The sequence below is a fragment of the Zonotrichia leucophrys genome, chromosome 1A (genome assembly GCF_028769735.1).
Source record: "Zonotrichia leucophrys gambelii isolate GWCS_2022_RI chromosome 1A, RI_Zleu_2.0, whole genome shotgun sequence".
Lineage (NCBI taxonomy): Eukaryota > Metazoa > Chordata > Aves > Passeriformes > Passerellidae > Zonotrichia > Zonotrichia leucophrys.
This window is the reverse complement of record NC_088170.1, coordinates 4,169,314-4,187,692: the sequence shown is the minus strand read 5'-3', so window position 1 is coordinate 4,187,692 and position 18,379 is coordinate 4,169,314. Positions and strand designations below refer to the sequence as shown.

The 18,379-nt window shown below is 46.1% G+C and overlaps 1 protein-coding gene across 1 annotated transcript; it reads left to right on the top strand.

Annotated features, from left to right (window-relative positions):
- The first annotated feature begins 11,866 nt into the window (after positions 1-11,866).
- Positions 11,867-16,677, top strand: PEX26 (peroxisomal biogenesis factor 26). The gene is made up of 5 exons (XM_064735582.1): positions 11,867-12,134; positions 12,484-12,624; positions 12,987-13,303; positions 13,986-14,132; positions 14,526-16,677. The coding sequence occupies exons 1-5, from the start codon at positions 11,974-11,976 to the stop codon at positions 14,627-14,629; spliced, it is 870 nt and encodes a 289-aa protein (XP_064591652.1). The 5' UTR covers positions 11,867-11,973; the 3' UTR covers positions 14,630-16,677.
- The last annotated feature ends 1,702 nt before the right edge of the window (positions 16,678-18,379 follow it).

The following is an 18,379-nucleotide window of genomic DNA, read 5'->3' as shown; positions in this document are numbered from 1 at the left end:
CCCACGTTTGATGGGTTTTTGCTTGAGATTCTCTGGTGCACTGCTGGTAAAATTAACTCACAGCCAGTTTTCAAGGCTATTGGAAATCTATGACCACATTCAAATTTATTGTGTTCTAAATGATTTGGATAGGCTAGGCTTTTTTTTCCCCAATATTTCCACACCTGATTTTCATGGAGATCCATGCTCCTGCTTGTTTATACTCCTGCTAACTGCAGCTATGGTCATGCATGTTATTGATGGGTTACTGGAAAGCAACTCAGCAATTTTATAACTGCATTATAAATAATTCAATCAACTGTTCTTCCCCACATCTACGTCTCATTTATTAATGGACTTTCTTTCTAGGCAGTATTTTCTTCTCTCATCCCCGTCCCAGATATATAAATATATATATACACACACTTGGAGGAGGAATTTAATTAGTTTCACCGTCCTTGTGCCAAAACTTCCACTGACTTCAGTCAGAGATTTGCCTGAAGAATGCCTGATTATAGTCTGTAGGAGTTGGTCCTATTTCTGTACCCCAGAACAGGCTGAAGAGAGTGCACAGAGTGGGCACTGGAGTCCCATGGGGGTTTGAACCCAGAGGCATTGGAAGAGAAGCCCCAAAGTGTGAGTTTATGTGTACAAGAAAAAGAAGGGGAAGCACACAGAGGGGAGCCAGGCAAACTGATTGAGGAGATTTTACATTATTAATTAATGTTAAGCTTTGTTTGTTTGTTTGGTTTGGTTTGGTTTGGTTTAACTTTTCAAATAACAGAAGAGTGGATTTTCTCTTTCCCCCCCTTTTTCTGTCATCAGACAGCTGTGCAAATATTTTAGCATGTGATTGTGGAAGCACAACACTGCAAAGTTCTGCATTGTGCCAAGAGAAAAGTACAGGAAAACAAAAGGCAAAAGCCTGGGGTAGATCTGGCTGCCAGGATCTTCTGTCCCCAGGGGAACCAGAGGGAGGAAAAGGGAGAGAAAAAGGAGAACTGTGATAGCTTTCACTGCTGACAGTGACAGTATCCCAGGTCAGAAGGAAACACAGGCTGGAAGGAGGGTAGCAAAGGTATCAGAGCAATTAGCAGTCACAGAACCACATCTTTCTCTTTTTTTGTTGTTGGCTTTATCTTCATCACCAACTGCTTGTATTGTACCTGCTCTAAGAGACTGAGTTCTCAGGTTGCAGGTAGATTGAAAACCCAACTTACACAGTGCAGTAAATCAGTCTTTTAATTTAGGAAATCAGACCTACATGCCTGGTTTGTGGTTATACTGGCCTGGCATAAAACAGGACTTTTCCTAAAGCAGCTTGAGGGGTTCATCAGCAAGGCAGTGATTCAGGCCAGATCCCAAACCCATCTCTTCACAAGTTCCCTCAGGAGTTTATGCTGCACAAGTGTGGGCAGTGGGTGATAACACAAACCTAAATATGCCACAGCCAGGAATCAAGCTGACTGATTCTCTGCCAAAGAATCCTATCTTCTTACTGTAGGGGAATGAAGTAGTCCATTAAAAAATTAGCTATCACTTGCAACATTCTCACTGGTTTGCCAGGCTCATTTCAGTGATTCCTCTACATCAAATGACAGCACATCTTCATCTTTCACTGCCTAAGTGAAAACAATAGGTCACTGTGTAATGGGACTCCATATCAAGACTCATTCCTGAAGCTGGTCATCATTCTGTGCCCTGAAATACAGAGCTGGGGATACTTCTCTCTTTTTTTTTCCTTTTTATTTAGGCCCATAAAACTGCCAAAGTTACTCAAACAAACAAGAAACTCTTGGCTGTACTGCATGTAATCTCCCATCCCAGGGAATTAAACAGGTGGTTATTAAAACTGTAATAACACCCACACTGTGAGAACATTCAAACCCTAAAGGAAGAAATTCTTCCTCCATCAAAGAGAACAAAATCATTTAATGGTTTCAGGAAGTCTTCATACTCCAGCTTCCTCTAACCATTTGCATTCCACTTTCATTTAATTACCTGAATGATTAATTAACATCTATCAGCTAATGTTTTGCACAGTACTTCAAACAAGTAAAGCACAGTGTAAATCCTTGCTAGGAGTTGTTAATTAGGCTATACTATTTATGCCACTGTTGTTCTGGGCTCTTCCTATTGCTTTCCATATTCACTTTCATAGGCAGTGTTCGGTGCTGCCTACCATGGCGTGCCTACCATGGTTATTTCCAGGCCAAGTTATGGAATCAGCAGCATCATCCTCCTGGAGCTGTTGCAGGAATATGTAGCTTTTCTGGCATTTTCACATGTACTTTTATGGGACCTGAGTCCCCAGCAAAGACCTTTCATCCTATTATCCACTTTAACAGCATTTTTACCTCACAGCAGCTCTCCCCTGCCCAGGAATGCACAGAGGTGAGGATGGAGGCTCCCTTCACTCACTTCAGCTCTCCTGTGACTCTGGGCATTTACAATCAGGTGTACAAGTGCTGAATTTGGGTGTCTCTGTCTTGAGAGACCAGAGATATGACCTTTAAAACCAGGACATATCCCTGCAATTGCAAGCAGTTGTCTCTGTAGTTATTGTCTCTGCAGATCCTGTGAGATAAGCACACAAAATGCTGCATTCGTTTTGTTTTCCTTTAACAGTCAGCCATACAAATTCTGCTTTATAATTGAGCATCAACTGAAGTTCTTTCCTTCTTACTCATAAGTAACATTCAACAAGCCAAAACAGGCCACAGGAATGCCAAAAATATAACCCTTTGGAACTCAGTAAACACTTTTGTTGATACTGCTGAAAAGGGAGCAGAATCATTTTCTCTGAGTGCACTCAGAGGTAATGAGAGCCCATTGCTTTGAGTCACTGAGCTCAACCTGAGTGCCAGCAGGACAGGCTGGCTGGTGAATCTCATGATCCTTCCCTTATGTCTCAGTTTATTTTAACTCCTTCCAGAGTCTCCAAAGGAAAAGACTCTCATGCTGAAAGATACTGAAGCAGCAAAGGACAAGTCCAGAAATAAAGTCCCTGGAATGTTCTAAGCAGAAAGGTCCATGAAGAGAAGGGAAAGAACCTCATAATTCCCTTCCTTCCGTATCCTCACGCTGTTTGCAGCTCTGGGTTTGTGGGGACTGTGAAACCTTGCTTTCTTCTAATCTTTATTGGCTTGGTCCTTAATAACTCTGGAAGTAGATTGCTAACAGCACAAGTTTTCCATGTAAGACCCACAGAGATGTCACAACTGCCTGTGACAGCCTCCAGTGCTGAGAAATGATGGAATTTGCACTAAGTCAGCACTGGAGGAGAAAAGAGAGAACAAAATGGAGGAAGAAAAAATAGAGAGTAACAAATGGAGAGTGCAAAAAAGAAAGATACAAAAAACAAATCAGAACCACTTAACATGGGTTAACTTCTTCATGGCTGGCATCCTGGGATTTAGAGCTAGTTGAAACTCCAGAAAGGCAGCAAGCTTGTTCTGAGACCTGCATGCACATACAGATATGGAGATATTATACAGGCAGTCTGGAGAGCTCAAATGAAGGGGGTAAAATCTATATGCAACTGTGTGTATGTGCATGTTCCATGGTATGCAGCATCAACAGCTCTGGGAGTAGAAAATCACAAACCAGACTTTACATTATAATACAATAGGCTTCAAAACCTTAAGATTTTGAGCTATAAATAAAAACAAAACAAAACAAAACAACAACCCAAACCCCCAAAACCAACCAACCAAACCAACTCACAAAAAACAAACAAAAAACCAAAACAAAAACAACAGCAGCAACAACAAAACAAACAAACCGAAACAAACAAGACCCCAAGAACTTACAAACAAACAAACCCCAAACAAACAAAAAATCCCAAATCAGGACAGTGAGCACTCTTTTGCTAAAATCCAAAAGTGACAGAAGAAGCTGAGGATGAGCAGAAGTGGTTGCTGAAGTTTGTCTTTATCCACCCCTCGGTGCCTGAGCTGGAGAATGCACACAAACCTGCTGGAGTGTCCTGCACCCCTTGGCAGCTTTGTGCCCAAAATTAATTTAACTGACTGGAGGCTTTCTCTGAGGCATGTAAACAAAGGACAAATTTGGAACAAAGTGCCACAAAAGGCTGATGAGCTGCTTACACAGAATGTAAGGAGCAGCCTTGTGGAGAAGACTGGACAGAAAGGGTCTATGAGGGGTTTGATTTTTTTTTTTTTTCCCACTGAATCAAGATGGAAACAGTGTATGGGTCTCGCTTCTCTTTGTGGCTCTGAGGAGGGCAGAGGGATTGGTTTCAGTGGCTCATTTCCCCAGGCTCCTGCTGTTCCATGGAGATCAATGTATCATTTAATAGGGAGAGGCTTTTCAGCTCTCTGAGATTTTATCTGCTGATGGCTTCCATGATATTTATAGACATATCTATCAGCATAACAGCAGGAAGCAATTCTCCAGGGGTCAAATTGGGTGGATTTCCCCTATTTAAAGTGCATTATGGATGCAGCTTTCTGTATAGGATTAACCACTTAACTCACTGAATCCCGAACATCATCAGCTATTGTTCACAAAAACTGATGATCTCCACGGCTTTAGTTGTGGGATGGTCGACTTGTTTTCAGCTTCAATTATCTTTTCAAATAATAAGGTCCTTTGTTAACCTCTGACTTGCTGAGCACTGTGTAGGCAGCCTATTAAGTACTTCACAGTCCTCTTTTAACCCTGTGATTCAGGCACTCTAGAGATTTAGTGCCACGAATGTCCAATTTCTGACCAGTCTGAATCGTTGATTGCCACATGAACAGCAATATGATCATGTCAGGCTCAGGAAAACAAACCACAGTGGCTTGGAAGATTGAGGCAGAACCTCCTTGCTTATTACACAAAGTGTTTAAATGCTTTCAGCCTAACTTTTGGTAATGATTTACAGAGCATGCTTCCCTGCTTAAGGCTATTTAGAGAGTCAGCTCCTTTGGGGATTTAGGATGCAGTGATTCTATCTCCTAAAATTATTCTACTAACTTTCTAGTATTGAATTTCTCCTTGTGAGCACACCTTTTGGAATGAGACAGCCTTGCAAGGGGAGCTCAGAATAGACATACTGTTCCAGCAGCTCAGAGTGCATTGGAAATGTGAACTGCTGCTCGATCTGACACAGAGAGATGGATGTAGAGCCCTGACATGGACAAGCGCTCTTGAATACAAATTTGAGTTATTTAAGGTTTTGTTTCCAATCACCAGAGCTATCATCATTCATGTCTGTCCATCCACTCTCCCTTTCAAATTCACCATGACCTCCTCATGGCCTTATTTCACTTAACCTTGCTGTGTTTACAGTGACCTCCATGCTCATGGCTGGCTGGACTCTGAGTGCCAGGCTGACACACCAGCACGCAGCCCTCTCACTCACAAAGACACTCCATGAGAAATGTAAGGGCAGCTGCTGTCTGTCCCTGAGAGCAAAAATGAAGATCCCAATCCCTGGCAGAATCCACCCCATTTTCCATCCTTGAAGGTCTGGTCAGAGTTCATACATGAATCCCATTTCCATTACTTTGCTCTTGAGGGGTTTTATTTTGCTGGTGTACACAGCTGCAGTGTACTCTTGATCCTTTGCTTTACCCTCATCCATTTCTTTTCACTCAGATATATTGGAACACTCCATACATACAACTGAAATTACAAACCAAATAAGCCTTCTGTCAGGTAGGAAAGACAATGACATTTTCCTCTCTGTTCCCCTGGCTACATCTGCTGAAGGATGGTGGCAGTGGGAGACAGGAGAGCTACAGCCCAAAGTTCGCTTTGAGAAGCCAAAAATATTATAAATACAACTTGTCCCATCCACAGTGTAGTTCCAAAATATATTAATTACAGCCTAGTTGCTTTTCTGCCATGTTTCAAGCAAGTTCTTTCAGGCTGTCTACACTGAGTCATTCTTTGGAATTAGACATTTTGGATCTAACATTAAATGATCCAAATTATTTCAGATTTGGTAATACAGACTGGGTTTTCAGCTTCCTCCTTGAACAGGCATCTGGAACAAAATGTGTCTAGAAAATTTTGGCTTGCCTTTTGAGTCTGCCTGGGCTCAGGCTGCTCCCAAAGCTGAAAACCTCACTGAGAGACAAGGGCTGGATTCCTCACAGGCTGCCCTTCCCCCAGTGCCAAGAAGTAACCACGTCTAAGGCTACATAAACTAATTAGACATCTAATCCTACCTTTGTCTGCACCTGGCATTGCCAAGAAAGACGAGAAGGAACAGCAAGGGAGGTACGGAGGGCAAGGGAACATCAGCTCGTTAGGGAAATAGGGCCAGTGCACTGCTTGAGACATTAATCCTACACACAGTGTAAGCACATCTCTCAAACAGGTAACACCCTGAAATAGCGCACAGATCTTCAGAGGAGGGGAGAAATCCTCCCAGGAGAAAGGTGCTGCACGCTCATTGACTGCGTTCAAAAAAAAACCCCCTCACATGCCGTTCATAAGAAAGCAATTAGCAGTTAATTACTGTATCAAGTTCAGGAGCACAAACAGCGAGCAGGGCAGTTCTGCCCACCACAGCCAGAGGGGCACGCAGGGATGCTCTCGGTGAAACACAAGACACAAAGGCTCCACCAGCATCAGTTCCTTCCCTGGGGATTTCTCCCAAAGCTCAGACACTGCTACCACTGCAGCTTTCCTAAAGCAACCTCACATCACAGCTTTGTGAGCACCACAAGACCTGGCCAGGCAACAGCCAGGACCAGAAGACTGAGATGGAAAAAGTTTGTTAACTTCTGCAGAATATTCTGAAATGTCCAGTCTGAGATGCAGAAGACGCATTGCCTGCTTGTAGAGATAATTAACACAGATCACAGTAAATGTGCATTCAGAATGAGGGACAGATGAGCGACAAACACTGTGAAAAGAAATACTGGCATGTCAGAAAGTTGGGTCAAAAATGAGAAGAACCATTTTCTCAAATATCTTGTTTGCCTTGTGGTACAAATAGTTCCAGGATTCACGCTGTCAGGGCTTTCTCCCGGCCATGAGAGCACAAGGCTTGCTTTTGAAAAAAGAGGAAAGGTGGAGACTAATGGATGAGAGTTGATTTTGGCAAGCTGGGCCTTGAGAAGTGGTTTTAACTGTTAGAGGGGCTGTGACTCTGCAGTGATGAGCAAAGAGATGCTGTGCTAGGCAAACAGGGTGTAATTGACCCACAGTGATGACAGGCTGCAGTGTTTTCAGTATTTTCTCACAGATAATAACTAGCTGAAGAAAAGAAGATGCCTTAGGCCTCTAACCAAATTGGTCACCTTACAGCTATGAAATGCCCCACCCAGCACTAATTATGACTGTTATAACAGTAACAATTAAATCGAAGTAACTGCTGCTATTCTTTGACAGGAGCCTTGCCAAGACGAGTATTTTGTTTGATTATGAAGCAAAGAAAGGGACTTAACTTAAAATTGCCCTTTGTTTCGGAAAGCTTTTGCTATTATGTGAGTAAAACTCAAGTTTTGGCAAGTTGTGAACACAACCCTGTGTTCCCAGTTTCCCAATTTTCAGTGTTTACACTTCACACAGTGTTTGTGCCTCTGTGATGAAGGTTGAAACAGAGATTGTTTTTCTGTTTTGTGTGATACCCCTCAGCTGGACTGTGGCTGCCCCGCAGTTGCCTTTTCTGCCTTGTACCATCCTCACCTGCTGTTTATATATGTTTGGATACAGCCAAAAAATCAGACATCAGTGCATTTAAACACACTGACCAGGAACACCAGCAGGTGGGCCCAAAATCAGGTGAGTCTCCTCTAAACAGTTCTATTTTTGAAACAAGCCCCAGGTTGGATGCTGTGCCACAATGCTGGGTGAGATAAGGAAGCATCACCACGGGCCATCTGTTCCAAGCACAGCCGGAGAGCGCTCACCTTCCCCCAGCCCTGGGCTCTGCAGATGCCTGCCAGCAGCCAGGGAAACCCTGAATCTGGGCTGATTGAGGGCATCAGCAGCCAGCCAGCTTCACATTTAATGGGGATTTACTGCTGATGGAAGTTACAAGCGAATTACAGATTCCAGCACGTCATGGTCTCGCCAGAGTCAAACAAAAGCACGTGGTGATAAGAACAGAGTGCTGCACACTGGGACCTGAGGTCTCCATGGACCTCACTGCTTTGTTAAAGCATTGCTGATAAGTTATGAGGCACTACAGAGCTCTACACCTTTCCTAGGGACTGTGTTTATAATGTCATTTATAATTTCCAGCTCTCCTGTTTGTTTTCATAGCAGTGTAGGAGGGTTTCTTTCTCTTCAAATCAAATCATAGGGCCTCACCATTTCTAGCTCAAAGTCTCCCTAATGCTGCTAATCTCCTATTAACAGCCTACTGACACAGAAGAGACAACAGAAAAAGACTGATTGCCAGCCCTCTGGCCCTGTGACCGTGTGCTGGTCAGATCTGGATTAATAGCTGAGGCGATTTACCTCAGGAGGCCTTGCCACAGGTGCCTGGAACTCTAAACTCTCCTCCAACTGCCTGGCAGGAGAGGGAGGAGGGGAACCACTAAATCCACAGATGATGCACACACAAACAAGGCTCTGCTGAAAATAATTTTTCTTCTCCTATACAAAATCAGGATGACAGCAGGGAGAAAAAATCCTTGACTTTATACAAAAGGCAACAAGGTGGGCATGGGCATTACACCCAGGACACAAAATCCACTGTGGTACTCCTTCATACTATCTGTCACAGACAGCAAGTTCATTTAGCTTTTCTGGTCACTAGAAATTGTTATCCAGGAGCACAGGCAAACACCCTGCTTCCCTCCTGTGCCTGTGTAGTAGGATAGATTGCCCTGCTGTGTAGCTGGGACCCTTTCAGCTTTAAGACAATTTAAGCTGCTCCCATTCAAGGAAAGATGGAAAAACAGCATCATTCCTATTTGGCAACAAACGTCCATGTGACAGTCGGGTTCAGCAGCCCGAGCAGCCTCAGGCTCCCCTCCCGGGCTGGGCTGCACGTCCTGCATTGGCTGTGCTGCTCCATGACCCTACATAGCAGGAGGAGGGTGCTGGCAGCATGGGTGCAGCTGACCAGCTGCACTTGACGTCAGCCAGCAGCACAGTGTCCGCACACAGAGCATCATCTGAGCTGCACCAGGACTCTGCCTGACCGCCAGCCGGGGACACACAGGCAGGAGCTGCTGCTGCCCAGGCCCAGGCCCAGGTCAGCTGCTGAGGATGCACACGTGCCCGACTATGGAGCTCGAGCATCCGTCGTCTCCACGGAGATGATTGTGTTTCAGAATGATTTCATTTTGCTCGTTAACAAATTGCCGCTGAAATAGGTAATTGTTGCTGGCCTGAAGTTAAACAATCCTGTTACTGAGTGTTATTTGCAGGTCAGAGAGCTGCAAGAGGTTTGGCCTTCGAGGCGCCACACTGTCCCCTCTAGGAAGAGGGGTGAAGTACAAAAACATTCCACCATGCCTTACAGAGAAATTAATTTAACCTATAAGCACTGGTATTACAAGGCTGCTTGTCCACTTTGGCTTCTCACACAACCACACGGGGCAGCTCATACGGAGCTGCCATTCAGAGCAACTCCAACCTCCCCCTGACCCTTCCCAGCCTCTAAAATAACTGCATCAGTGTTGCAGCTCTGTCTTTCCATAAGTTCTCCATTCATCAGGCTCATCTGCAGGGAAACAGGATCTGACTGTTCGCTGCTCTCTCCCCCACCTGGAACAACAGCCCCGTTCCAAAAGCTGCCTCCGTGACAGCAACACCTACTGCAAACACCACCAGAGCAATGCTGGGCTGCCCCTCTAAGGCGCACAACACTGCTGGCTGCTCCCCTTGAAAGAAATCCTTCAAGAGCATCTTTGAGTGACACAAACTTACCTTGTTTTTGTGCTGTCTCACTCCTTTTCTGAGTCTCAGTGAGGAGCATCCAGCCAGTGAGAGTCTTTTTCAAACTTGATTCCTTATCCATATTTGGGAATTTGTGCTGGGCACTAGCTGGTACGAGGCACGTTCTTCCCACAGTGCACTTTGGGACTTGTAGTTCCCAAAAAGGAATGTTGTTTTCCAAATTGAAAGAGCCGAGCAACAGGAACAGCAGTCTGAAACGCCTTTATCTCTGCCTTTGCTTGCTCCTGGGCTATTTCACATGTTTTCTGTGCAGTGGTTTTATCTTAATCCTCCAGGAACCTGTTCCAAAGTTAAGGGCGGTGTGCCAACCACTTGGATGCACCACTGTGTGAGAGCTGCTACTGCAGAGTGCTCCTGCTGCAGCCCAGAGGGGCAGGTACATGGTCCTGCCTCCTGGAAACAGCTACCTAGAAAAAGAGAGCTCTGATCGAGTTTTTAATCATATTCGCCACACTGAGATGGCATAGAAAATCCCCTTTGAAAGATATGTTTCACTCTTTAGCATGTTTTGTACTCGCCCATTTGATTTTTTAATTACATAATCATAGTAGGGGGACAGAGAAGTGTGTCAGCTGTTTAGAAAGGTTACAGGATAAATCAATCCTGTCTCTCCTGTAGAGATCCATTTTTGAGGAGCGTTTGCGCTGACTGCGGTAATTACCTTGTAACCAAGACACCCTGTTGTTTTTAAATAACAACACAAGGAGAATGCGAACCGCTGCCTGCCGGGTACTGCTGGGGACGCTGTCATTACACCCGAACTGCATTAACAGCGTGGTGTGCTGAGAGCTACGGGCACGGGGAGCCGGGGGAGAGGTGCCAGGAGGAAGAGGCGGCCGGGAGCGGAGAGCATCCATCACCGGCCCGCTCTCCCGTTAGCATCGCCTCTGGCCGGGGCGAGGAGAGCAGGGACACCCTCGGGGCTCGGACACCCTCGGGGCTCGGACACTCTCGGGGGGCTGGGACACTCTCGGGTGACTGGGACACTCTCGGGGCTGGGACACTCTCGGGTGACTGGGACACTCTCGAGGGGCTGGGGCACTCTTGAGGCTCGGACACTCTCGGGGCTGGGACATTCTCGGGGGGCTGGGACACTCTCGGGGGGCTGGGACACTCTCGGGGCTGGGACATTCTCGGGGGGCTGGGACACTCTCGGTGCTGGGACACTCTCGGTGCTGGGACACTCTTGAGGCTCGGACACTGCCGGGGCTGGGCTGACGCCCGGTGGCCGCGGGCAGAACAGCCGAGGCGGGCTGTTCCTTCCTCCCTTTGCCTGGGCAGCCACACGAGGGAGGAGATGAAGGGAGCGCGTTGTGGCAGGGATGGGCACCGATCCCGGTCCCGGAGCTGCGGCCGCAGCCGCTCGGAGCGCTCCGGAGTGCCCGCTTGCCACCGCTGATCCCCGCAGAGTGACAGTGACAGCAGGGGAAGGGACCACAGTGGGTCATCCTGTGCCGCCTCCCTGCTCATTTAGGGTCATTGCAGAGCACACGGCACGGGAATGCATCCTGGTGATTCTGGAATATCTCCATAAAGGGAGGCTCCACACCTTCTCTGGGCAATCTGTTCCACTGCATGGTCACCGCACACTAAAGAAGTTCTTCCCCCCTGTCCAGTAGAATTTGTGGTCCATCAGTTTCTGTCCATTGCCACTGTCCTATTGCTCGGTACCGCAGAGCAGAGCCTGCCTTTATCTTCTTAGCACCGCCCTTTAGGTATTTATACACATTAAAGAGGTCCCATCTCAGTCCGTTCTTCCCAAGCCTGCACAGACCCAGCTCCCTCAGCCTTTCCTGGTAAGGGATGCTCCGGTCCCCCAACCTCCCTATTACAAAATAGCCCTGTCGATATGAACATGTTTCATCCCCGTTGTCCCCCGCCCGCCCCGGCCCCGGTCGATGCCCTCCTGCAGCCGTGACTACACGTCCCGGCGGCCCGCGGGGCCGGGATGCTCTCCGGGACGGCCCTTCCGCTGCCGGGCGCCTCCATCCCGGCTTTCCGGTGCCTGCCCGAGCCGAGCGGAGCCGGGCCCCGGCGGGGGCGGTGGCGGCGCTGGAGCCGGAGCCGGAGGCTGAGCCGGGCCCGTGCGGGGCCGGGGAGAGCCCTCCCGCCGGGGCCATGAGGGCCGAGCCGCCCGCCTGGGCCCCGGGGCCGGCGCAGGCGGCCGCGCTGCTGGAGGAGGCGGCGGATCTGCTGGTGCTGCACCGCGACTTCGCCGCCGCCGTGGAGCGCTGCGAGGCGGGCTGCGACAGCCTGGGCCCTGGCCCTGGCCACGAGAGGTGCGGGCGTGAGGGGGTGGCGCTGGGATGCTGCTCGGTGCCGCCTGGGAGCCGGGCTGGCTTCCAGCTTCAGGCCATGCCTGCACCGCTTTGGGGTTTCTTTTAGCCCTGTCGATATTAAAATGTTTAATCTGTGCGTTTTTGAGGGAAATGCGGTGTGCCCAAGAGCCTTCCCTTCGTTCTCTCAGAGACAGAGTCACAGTGCATATCCTCGGAGGTCAAATTGGCCTTTTTGTAGGGGTCAAATAGAGGGGAAGCAGAGAATTGTGTTCACTGAAGGTCACTGGAGGGGATGCAAGGGGAAATGTGGCTGTAAGAAACACTTATTTGGGTGTCTGTTCCTCACCAGTTTTGCAGAAGTGAAATGCTCCCTTTGTGTTGTGGGGATCCAGGCGCTGGCCGAGATGAACCGGTGGAGAGAAGTTCTGTCTTGGGTCCTACAGTACTACCATGTCCCTGAGCATCTGCCTCCAAAAGTTCTGGAGCTGTGGTGAGTTTCTGTCTGTTGCTGTCAGATATACAGCATATACCTTATGGGGTCTTGTGTTAGGTTTAACTGCAGGCCAGGCTTGGGTATTGCGTGATATTTTCACTTTGTGTGGTGTGAGTGAGATCTGGCACAGGCCTGTTGTGTGTATGCTGGAGCACGCCTGCAATATTGCTTCATGGTGATCAAGGTTAAAATGGGTGATCTCGAGAGAGTAACATCAATAGCTGCACCTGTTGGCTGCCTCAGAATTCTCCCTGTGCTTTGATGTAGACCCTGATTGATACCTCATGGGTAATATCTGTCAGTGATGTCAGCTTCCACAGAGACTCGGGGTTTTCTCATACTTCTCCCTTGCATCCCAGCATCCTGCTGTACAGCAAGGTGAGAGAGCCGCAGGTGGTGCTGGAGGTCGGCGGCAGCTGGCTGGGATCCCAGGCCAACCGGAGTCTGCCCGAGTTCGGCTCGCTGCTGGAGCTGTACCTGGCGCAGGTGCTGCTGCCGCTGGGGCGCTTCGGGGCCGCGGAGGAGCTGGTGCGGGGCTGCCCCGCCTTGGACAGCGAGCGGCGCCTGCAGCTCCTCGGCACCATCGGCGACAGCCGCGCCTCCTGGGCTCGGCGGGACGAGGAGACACGCCCGGGGGCTGAGGAGCAGCAGGACCCAGCCGCAGAAACGCTTCTGGGTGGGCTTTCCCTCTGTTGTTCGTGCCCCTTTGTTACAGTTTCAGTTTCACTTCAGTTTCATTTCATTTCAGTTTCATTTCAAACTGGTGAAGTATTGACTGTGCATTAAGAATATTGCCATGATAAACAGGCCATGAGGAATTCCTGTTGTGTATCACAGCAGGAAATAAAAGACTTAGTGATGCCTTTGCTGAGAATTGCAAAGCGTATTTAGTCTCTGCCAACATCTGGAAATGACAGTTAATGCCCAGGATCCAAAGTTTTGGGTTTGGGTTGTTTTTTTTAAAGTAAAAAGAGGAAAACTAAGACTACCTGGCAATCCTTTAAGGGTATGTTTTGTTGGCTCTGTGTATAGTTTGCTTCATTTCCATTTCCAAGTAGAACAATGCCTGTCTAGCATTTAAAGTACTGCTTCTTCTCCAGAGCTGTAAATCATTGGATGTTTTCTCCCTGGCACTACTGTGGGATTAGATCATATTGTAGTAAAGTAGGTGCCTAAAAAACAAGTATAATCAAGTATATTACAAAATTATACTGTTTCTCTGTTGTTTAAAAAACCAAACCCAATCCAACTGTCATGCAGTCAGAATGCCAGTACCTTAGTTTCTTATTGGCTATATCTGTGTGATTACTTTTTAAACTTTACTTTGCCCTAACAGCCTTTCTGTTCCTGTTTTCCAGGAGTGCTGTCCCAAAAGCTCCTGACCATGCTGACGTTGCTACGTAGAACACTGAGGTCCATGTCAAACCACTTCTATTTACTTCCTTACAAGAAGATGCTCTTGGCCACTTTTTTGCTGTACCTGGTGGTGGTGAGATTAGACCCAGGTATGGGATTAAGATTTCCAATTTTTAAAATTCCATTATGGTTATGGAGAAGAAATGAGTTGCTTTTAATAAATCTGGTCTGTGTAAATGTCTCAGGGAGACAAAAAGTCTGGGTGACTAGGAACTTTATGTGTTGAAGCTGAAGTGCATGTAGAAAGATGAAGCTCCACAAATGCCAATTTTCTGCAAACTCTTTCCAGCAGCCAAGGTACAGCCTGTGAGAGGCAGGCAGAGCTGTCCCAGACTCAGCCTTTTCCTCGTCAAAGGAAGGAAGATAAATTGGTTTTTCTTAATTCTAGTTGGGGGTAGTTCTTTCTTAATATCTTCAGTGTATGTTAGTTTTATCTAGCTAGTTTTACCAAGTGAGTTTTACCTTTTTGTTCTGCTTTGCAGCTTCTCCCACGTCCCTGCCATTCATCTACAAACTGGTCCAGCTCTTCCGACAGGCTTGGGCAGCTGTGCTTTCTCCAGTCCACAGGCCTCCAATTGGAGACTGAGTGTCTGCCTCCTCTCAGAGTGTCACCTTGTCTTGGCCATGTTCAGATCTGAGCTGGGGACTCCTGGAGTTTCTTCAGACAGGGAATGGTGGTGGATGAATTTTGAATGCACAGCAAATATTCCTGACATTTTGCTTGGTCCTGTCCAGCACTAGGGTACAGCCACTCCTTCCATACCTACAATTGAATAAGAATCTAAGAATACTCCTTTTCAAACACTTTGCTTTGGATGTGTCTCTTGAGTGAGGGTTGTGTAGCCAGTTATGAGCTGTGGAAGAAGTTCTCATCCTTGCAAATGCTGAGCAGTTCTCTGAACAAGTGCAATTCCTGGAGGACCAGTGATTAGGGGAATATTCTGTTTTCCCTGAAGACAGCTGAAAAGCCCAGTTCCTGCAGCATGGGATTGAGGACAAGCACATGGAAGAAAAATACAGGAGAAATTCAAGCCTATTGCATTTTGAAAGCCATGGTTTCTCTTGTGACTGATGCCTCTTTGGACAGGCACACTGGATTTTAATCATATTTAAGCCAGAAAGATGAGGGGGTGGGCCACAGAGACTGTTGTGTTGCATCTACTCTTCTTAAATTACTCTTCTTGCAAATTACAGCACTCAGTGCTTGCCTGATGCACAGTCATTCCTAGAAGCACTTGGTGGTGGTGGTGGTAAGGAAATAGACTTTATTTTTTTAAATTATATTCTATGTTATTGTCTAGTTGAACAACTGAAGTTGTTGCTTTGTTTTGCTCTTTCCCTACCTCTGGCTTTGTTTATGTAGATGTCAGAAAGTCTCTCTGTCTATCTAGAATTGCTCCCCAGGTCCCCAGTACCCAAAGCCCTGGGTTAGATGGGAGTCATGTAGCAATGCTCTGTCATTCAGAACAAAGGGGGATTTTTTAATAGAAAGAGATACTTCTCTGAAATCACAAAACTTTCCCCAGATCGAGAAAGAAAGTTTTACACCTGCAGGTCTGTCACCAGACCAGCTCCATTTCTGACCACTTGGAGCAGAAATTGGAGGTTTGGGGTGATAAATTAATTTCTCCTCCATCCATTCGTCCATCATCAATTGACAAAGGTAAATTCCAAGGAGGGACCACTGATCTAACAAAATAATGCTTTTAAACTGTTGTGTGCTGGAGGGGACAAGCTAAAAGTGAGAAGCCAAGGACAAAATTGCCTCTGTCATGCCACACCTGTGCCAAAAGGGTGTAAACTCACTGATGCCAGCCCAAACTACAAAATGTCAGAGCAGCCTTTTGGTGGGAGCACCCCAAAGGCACGAGAAGCAGCCAGTGCAGATCCCAGCGTGGTGTCTTGCAGCAGTAGTGCCCTTTGTCTCTAGCAATAACCATTCTCCAGGGTGGTGGCTGTTGCTGTTTTCTTCACACAGGGGCTGTTGGCACCCTCAGACTGTTGCTTTGCTCCCTGCTGGGGCACTTTGCAAACAGTCTCATCTTCAGTACTAAAAATACTTGTTTGCTTCATCTTAAATTATCCCAAAAAGAGCTACACCCCAGCATTATTGTCAGACAAACTCAGGTTATTTGTGAGTGTAATAATGACCTTGCCTAGTTGTCTCAAGAGATTTTAAAACCCAAACCAATCCCATATGCCTCCCCAAAGTTTTTGTCTCTGCCAGGACTCTACATCAGGTTAAGCAAACTTCACTCTGAAGTCAGGCCGAATTCTGATCAAAGTGACTTTAGGTAATTCACACTTTTTGCTGTAGTCTCCTGGCTTCATTTTTAGTTGGATGGCAGAGATGCTGTTCTGGAGGTTGGTTTGGACCAGTGGTTTCAGCAAACCATACATAGCTTTTAGAATGCTGTTCAGTGTCATTTACCAGGACTTCTAACATTAAACTTTATTTTAAGTGTATGTTGGTAACCTTTACTCTATTGGAGTACTACTGATTTAGAATGTATATTGTTTTAAATTCATCATGAGAGAGCAAGAAGGCAGAAATAAGCTATCAGGGGTTTTTTGCAATTAATACTAAAACTGCAGTGTCTAATTTTTATAATAAAGTGACCACTGATTTACCTCTGTAGAGTTGTTTGTGTGATTTGAGAATATTAAAAAAAGGGTTTATTGTATTGATACACTACAAAGTATATCAAAGTTTTCAATAATTGTTTCACATTGTTTCATAGTTTCATCATGTTTGAATTGAGTAGAAAATGTCTTCAGTGTGAATCTGATGAGATCCAATCCACTGATGATGTTGGCAGAGTGTAAGTCTGCATTTTGGCATGGCCAAGAGCAATACTACCAAGAATAAAGTACCTGGTATTCATCATAATAAGATGAATGTATCTTTATATTAGAACTAACTACAGTTCTGACCTTACTGTATTAGGAGAGAAAACTCTACAAATAAAAAGAAAAAATACATAGCACAGTTCTCTTCAGGGATAATGCCTGAAAACCAGTATTTTATCAATGTAGCAGTGTTATACAGGTACTTAATTACTAGACTTGGGAAGTTCAGAAATCCTGAAATGAAATGTTGCTGGTTCTTCCAGCAGGTGGCAACAAACTAACAGAAAACAATTACACAGGAGCACCAGGAAACTGTTCAAATCTTCATTCTCTTACTGAGGAAGGTATTAAAATGAATGGGAAATAGCAAAGACTTACACATTCCAAATTAAAAGGAAAAGAGATTTTTGTGTGATCACCTAAGAACTAAGAGTGCACTGTTTTGTAAAATGGCATAATAATGTTCTAGAATAATCCATGATTCTGACACTGCTGGTGAATCATTCAGGTAATGAGCCTGTAGGGAGGGAGTGATGTACATCCAGTAGAGGAGGAAAAGCATTTAACTGTCCTTCATTGGCCTCTTGATGTATTTCAGTCTCCAGCATATTGAGTTGGGGGCAGAAGGAGAAATCACATCACATTCAGGATGATGGTGTTTGTCTTCCCAGGCCAGTGATGGAGCCCTGCAGTCCTGGTTGCCCATGGGAAATGTGAATCCACTCCTTGGTTTGCTTTGTTTGTGTGCACAACTTTTGCTTTGTGTGTTAAACTATACCTCAACCCACAGGTTCTCCCTGACTCTTCTGATTCAGTGCTCAGTTGCCAGCTGGGGTTAATCCAGTGCAGCAGTACTCGTGAGTTCTAGATTATTCAAAAATGCCATTTTCAGAGATGTGAAAAAGGCTTTAGGTTTCATATGGCAGAGGTTTCTGCCCACAGAGGTTGAATGCCAGCATCCATCATGACTTACTTTCAGGAATCCAGCAAAGAGTAATGATTTGCAGGTTTATGTAAAGAGCAGCAAAATGAAGACTAAACCAAAAAGACTTTATAAAAACCAGTATGAATTAGTTCTAGTTGTCACTGTAAAAATGTAGGTGTTAAAGAAGATACTTCTATGCTGATTGCCAACAGTGGCAGACCAATCTATTGATATCATCCTGTCAGAGCAGACTAACCTACATTTTAGGAATTGTCTGTTTAATGTCTGCTGATTAAACATCATCATAAACAGTAGATATATAAAGTCAGGGGATACATGAAGCAATTAAGTGTGCCTTCCTCTTTGTTACTTAAGGGTTGCAACCACGAGGATTTCTCTACTGAGAGAAGCTGCTGCTTTCCAGTGGTGAACTGGTGCAGAAGGAGCAAAGTGGAGGATGTGACTGCACTAATTTGGTGTCAGAATGTTGGGGTGATGCCTCCAGATCTGTCCTGCAATAAACACTGCAAAAAGAATCAAATTTCTTTCTGAGCTTGGGCA

Coding starts and splice junctions, on each gene's coding strand:
- PEX26 (XM_064735582.1), top strand. CDS start 11,974: ATGAGGGCCGAGCCGCCCGCCTGGGCCCCGGGGCCGGCGCAGGCGGCC. Junction 13,304..13,985: donor AGCCGCAGAAACGCTTCTGG/GTGGGCTTTCCC, acceptor CCTGTTTTCCAG/GAGTGCTGTCCCAAAAGCTC. Junction 14,133..14,525: donor GGTGGTGAGATTAGACCCAG/GTATGGGATTAA, acceptor TCTGCTTTGCAG/CTTCTCCCACGTCCCTGCCA.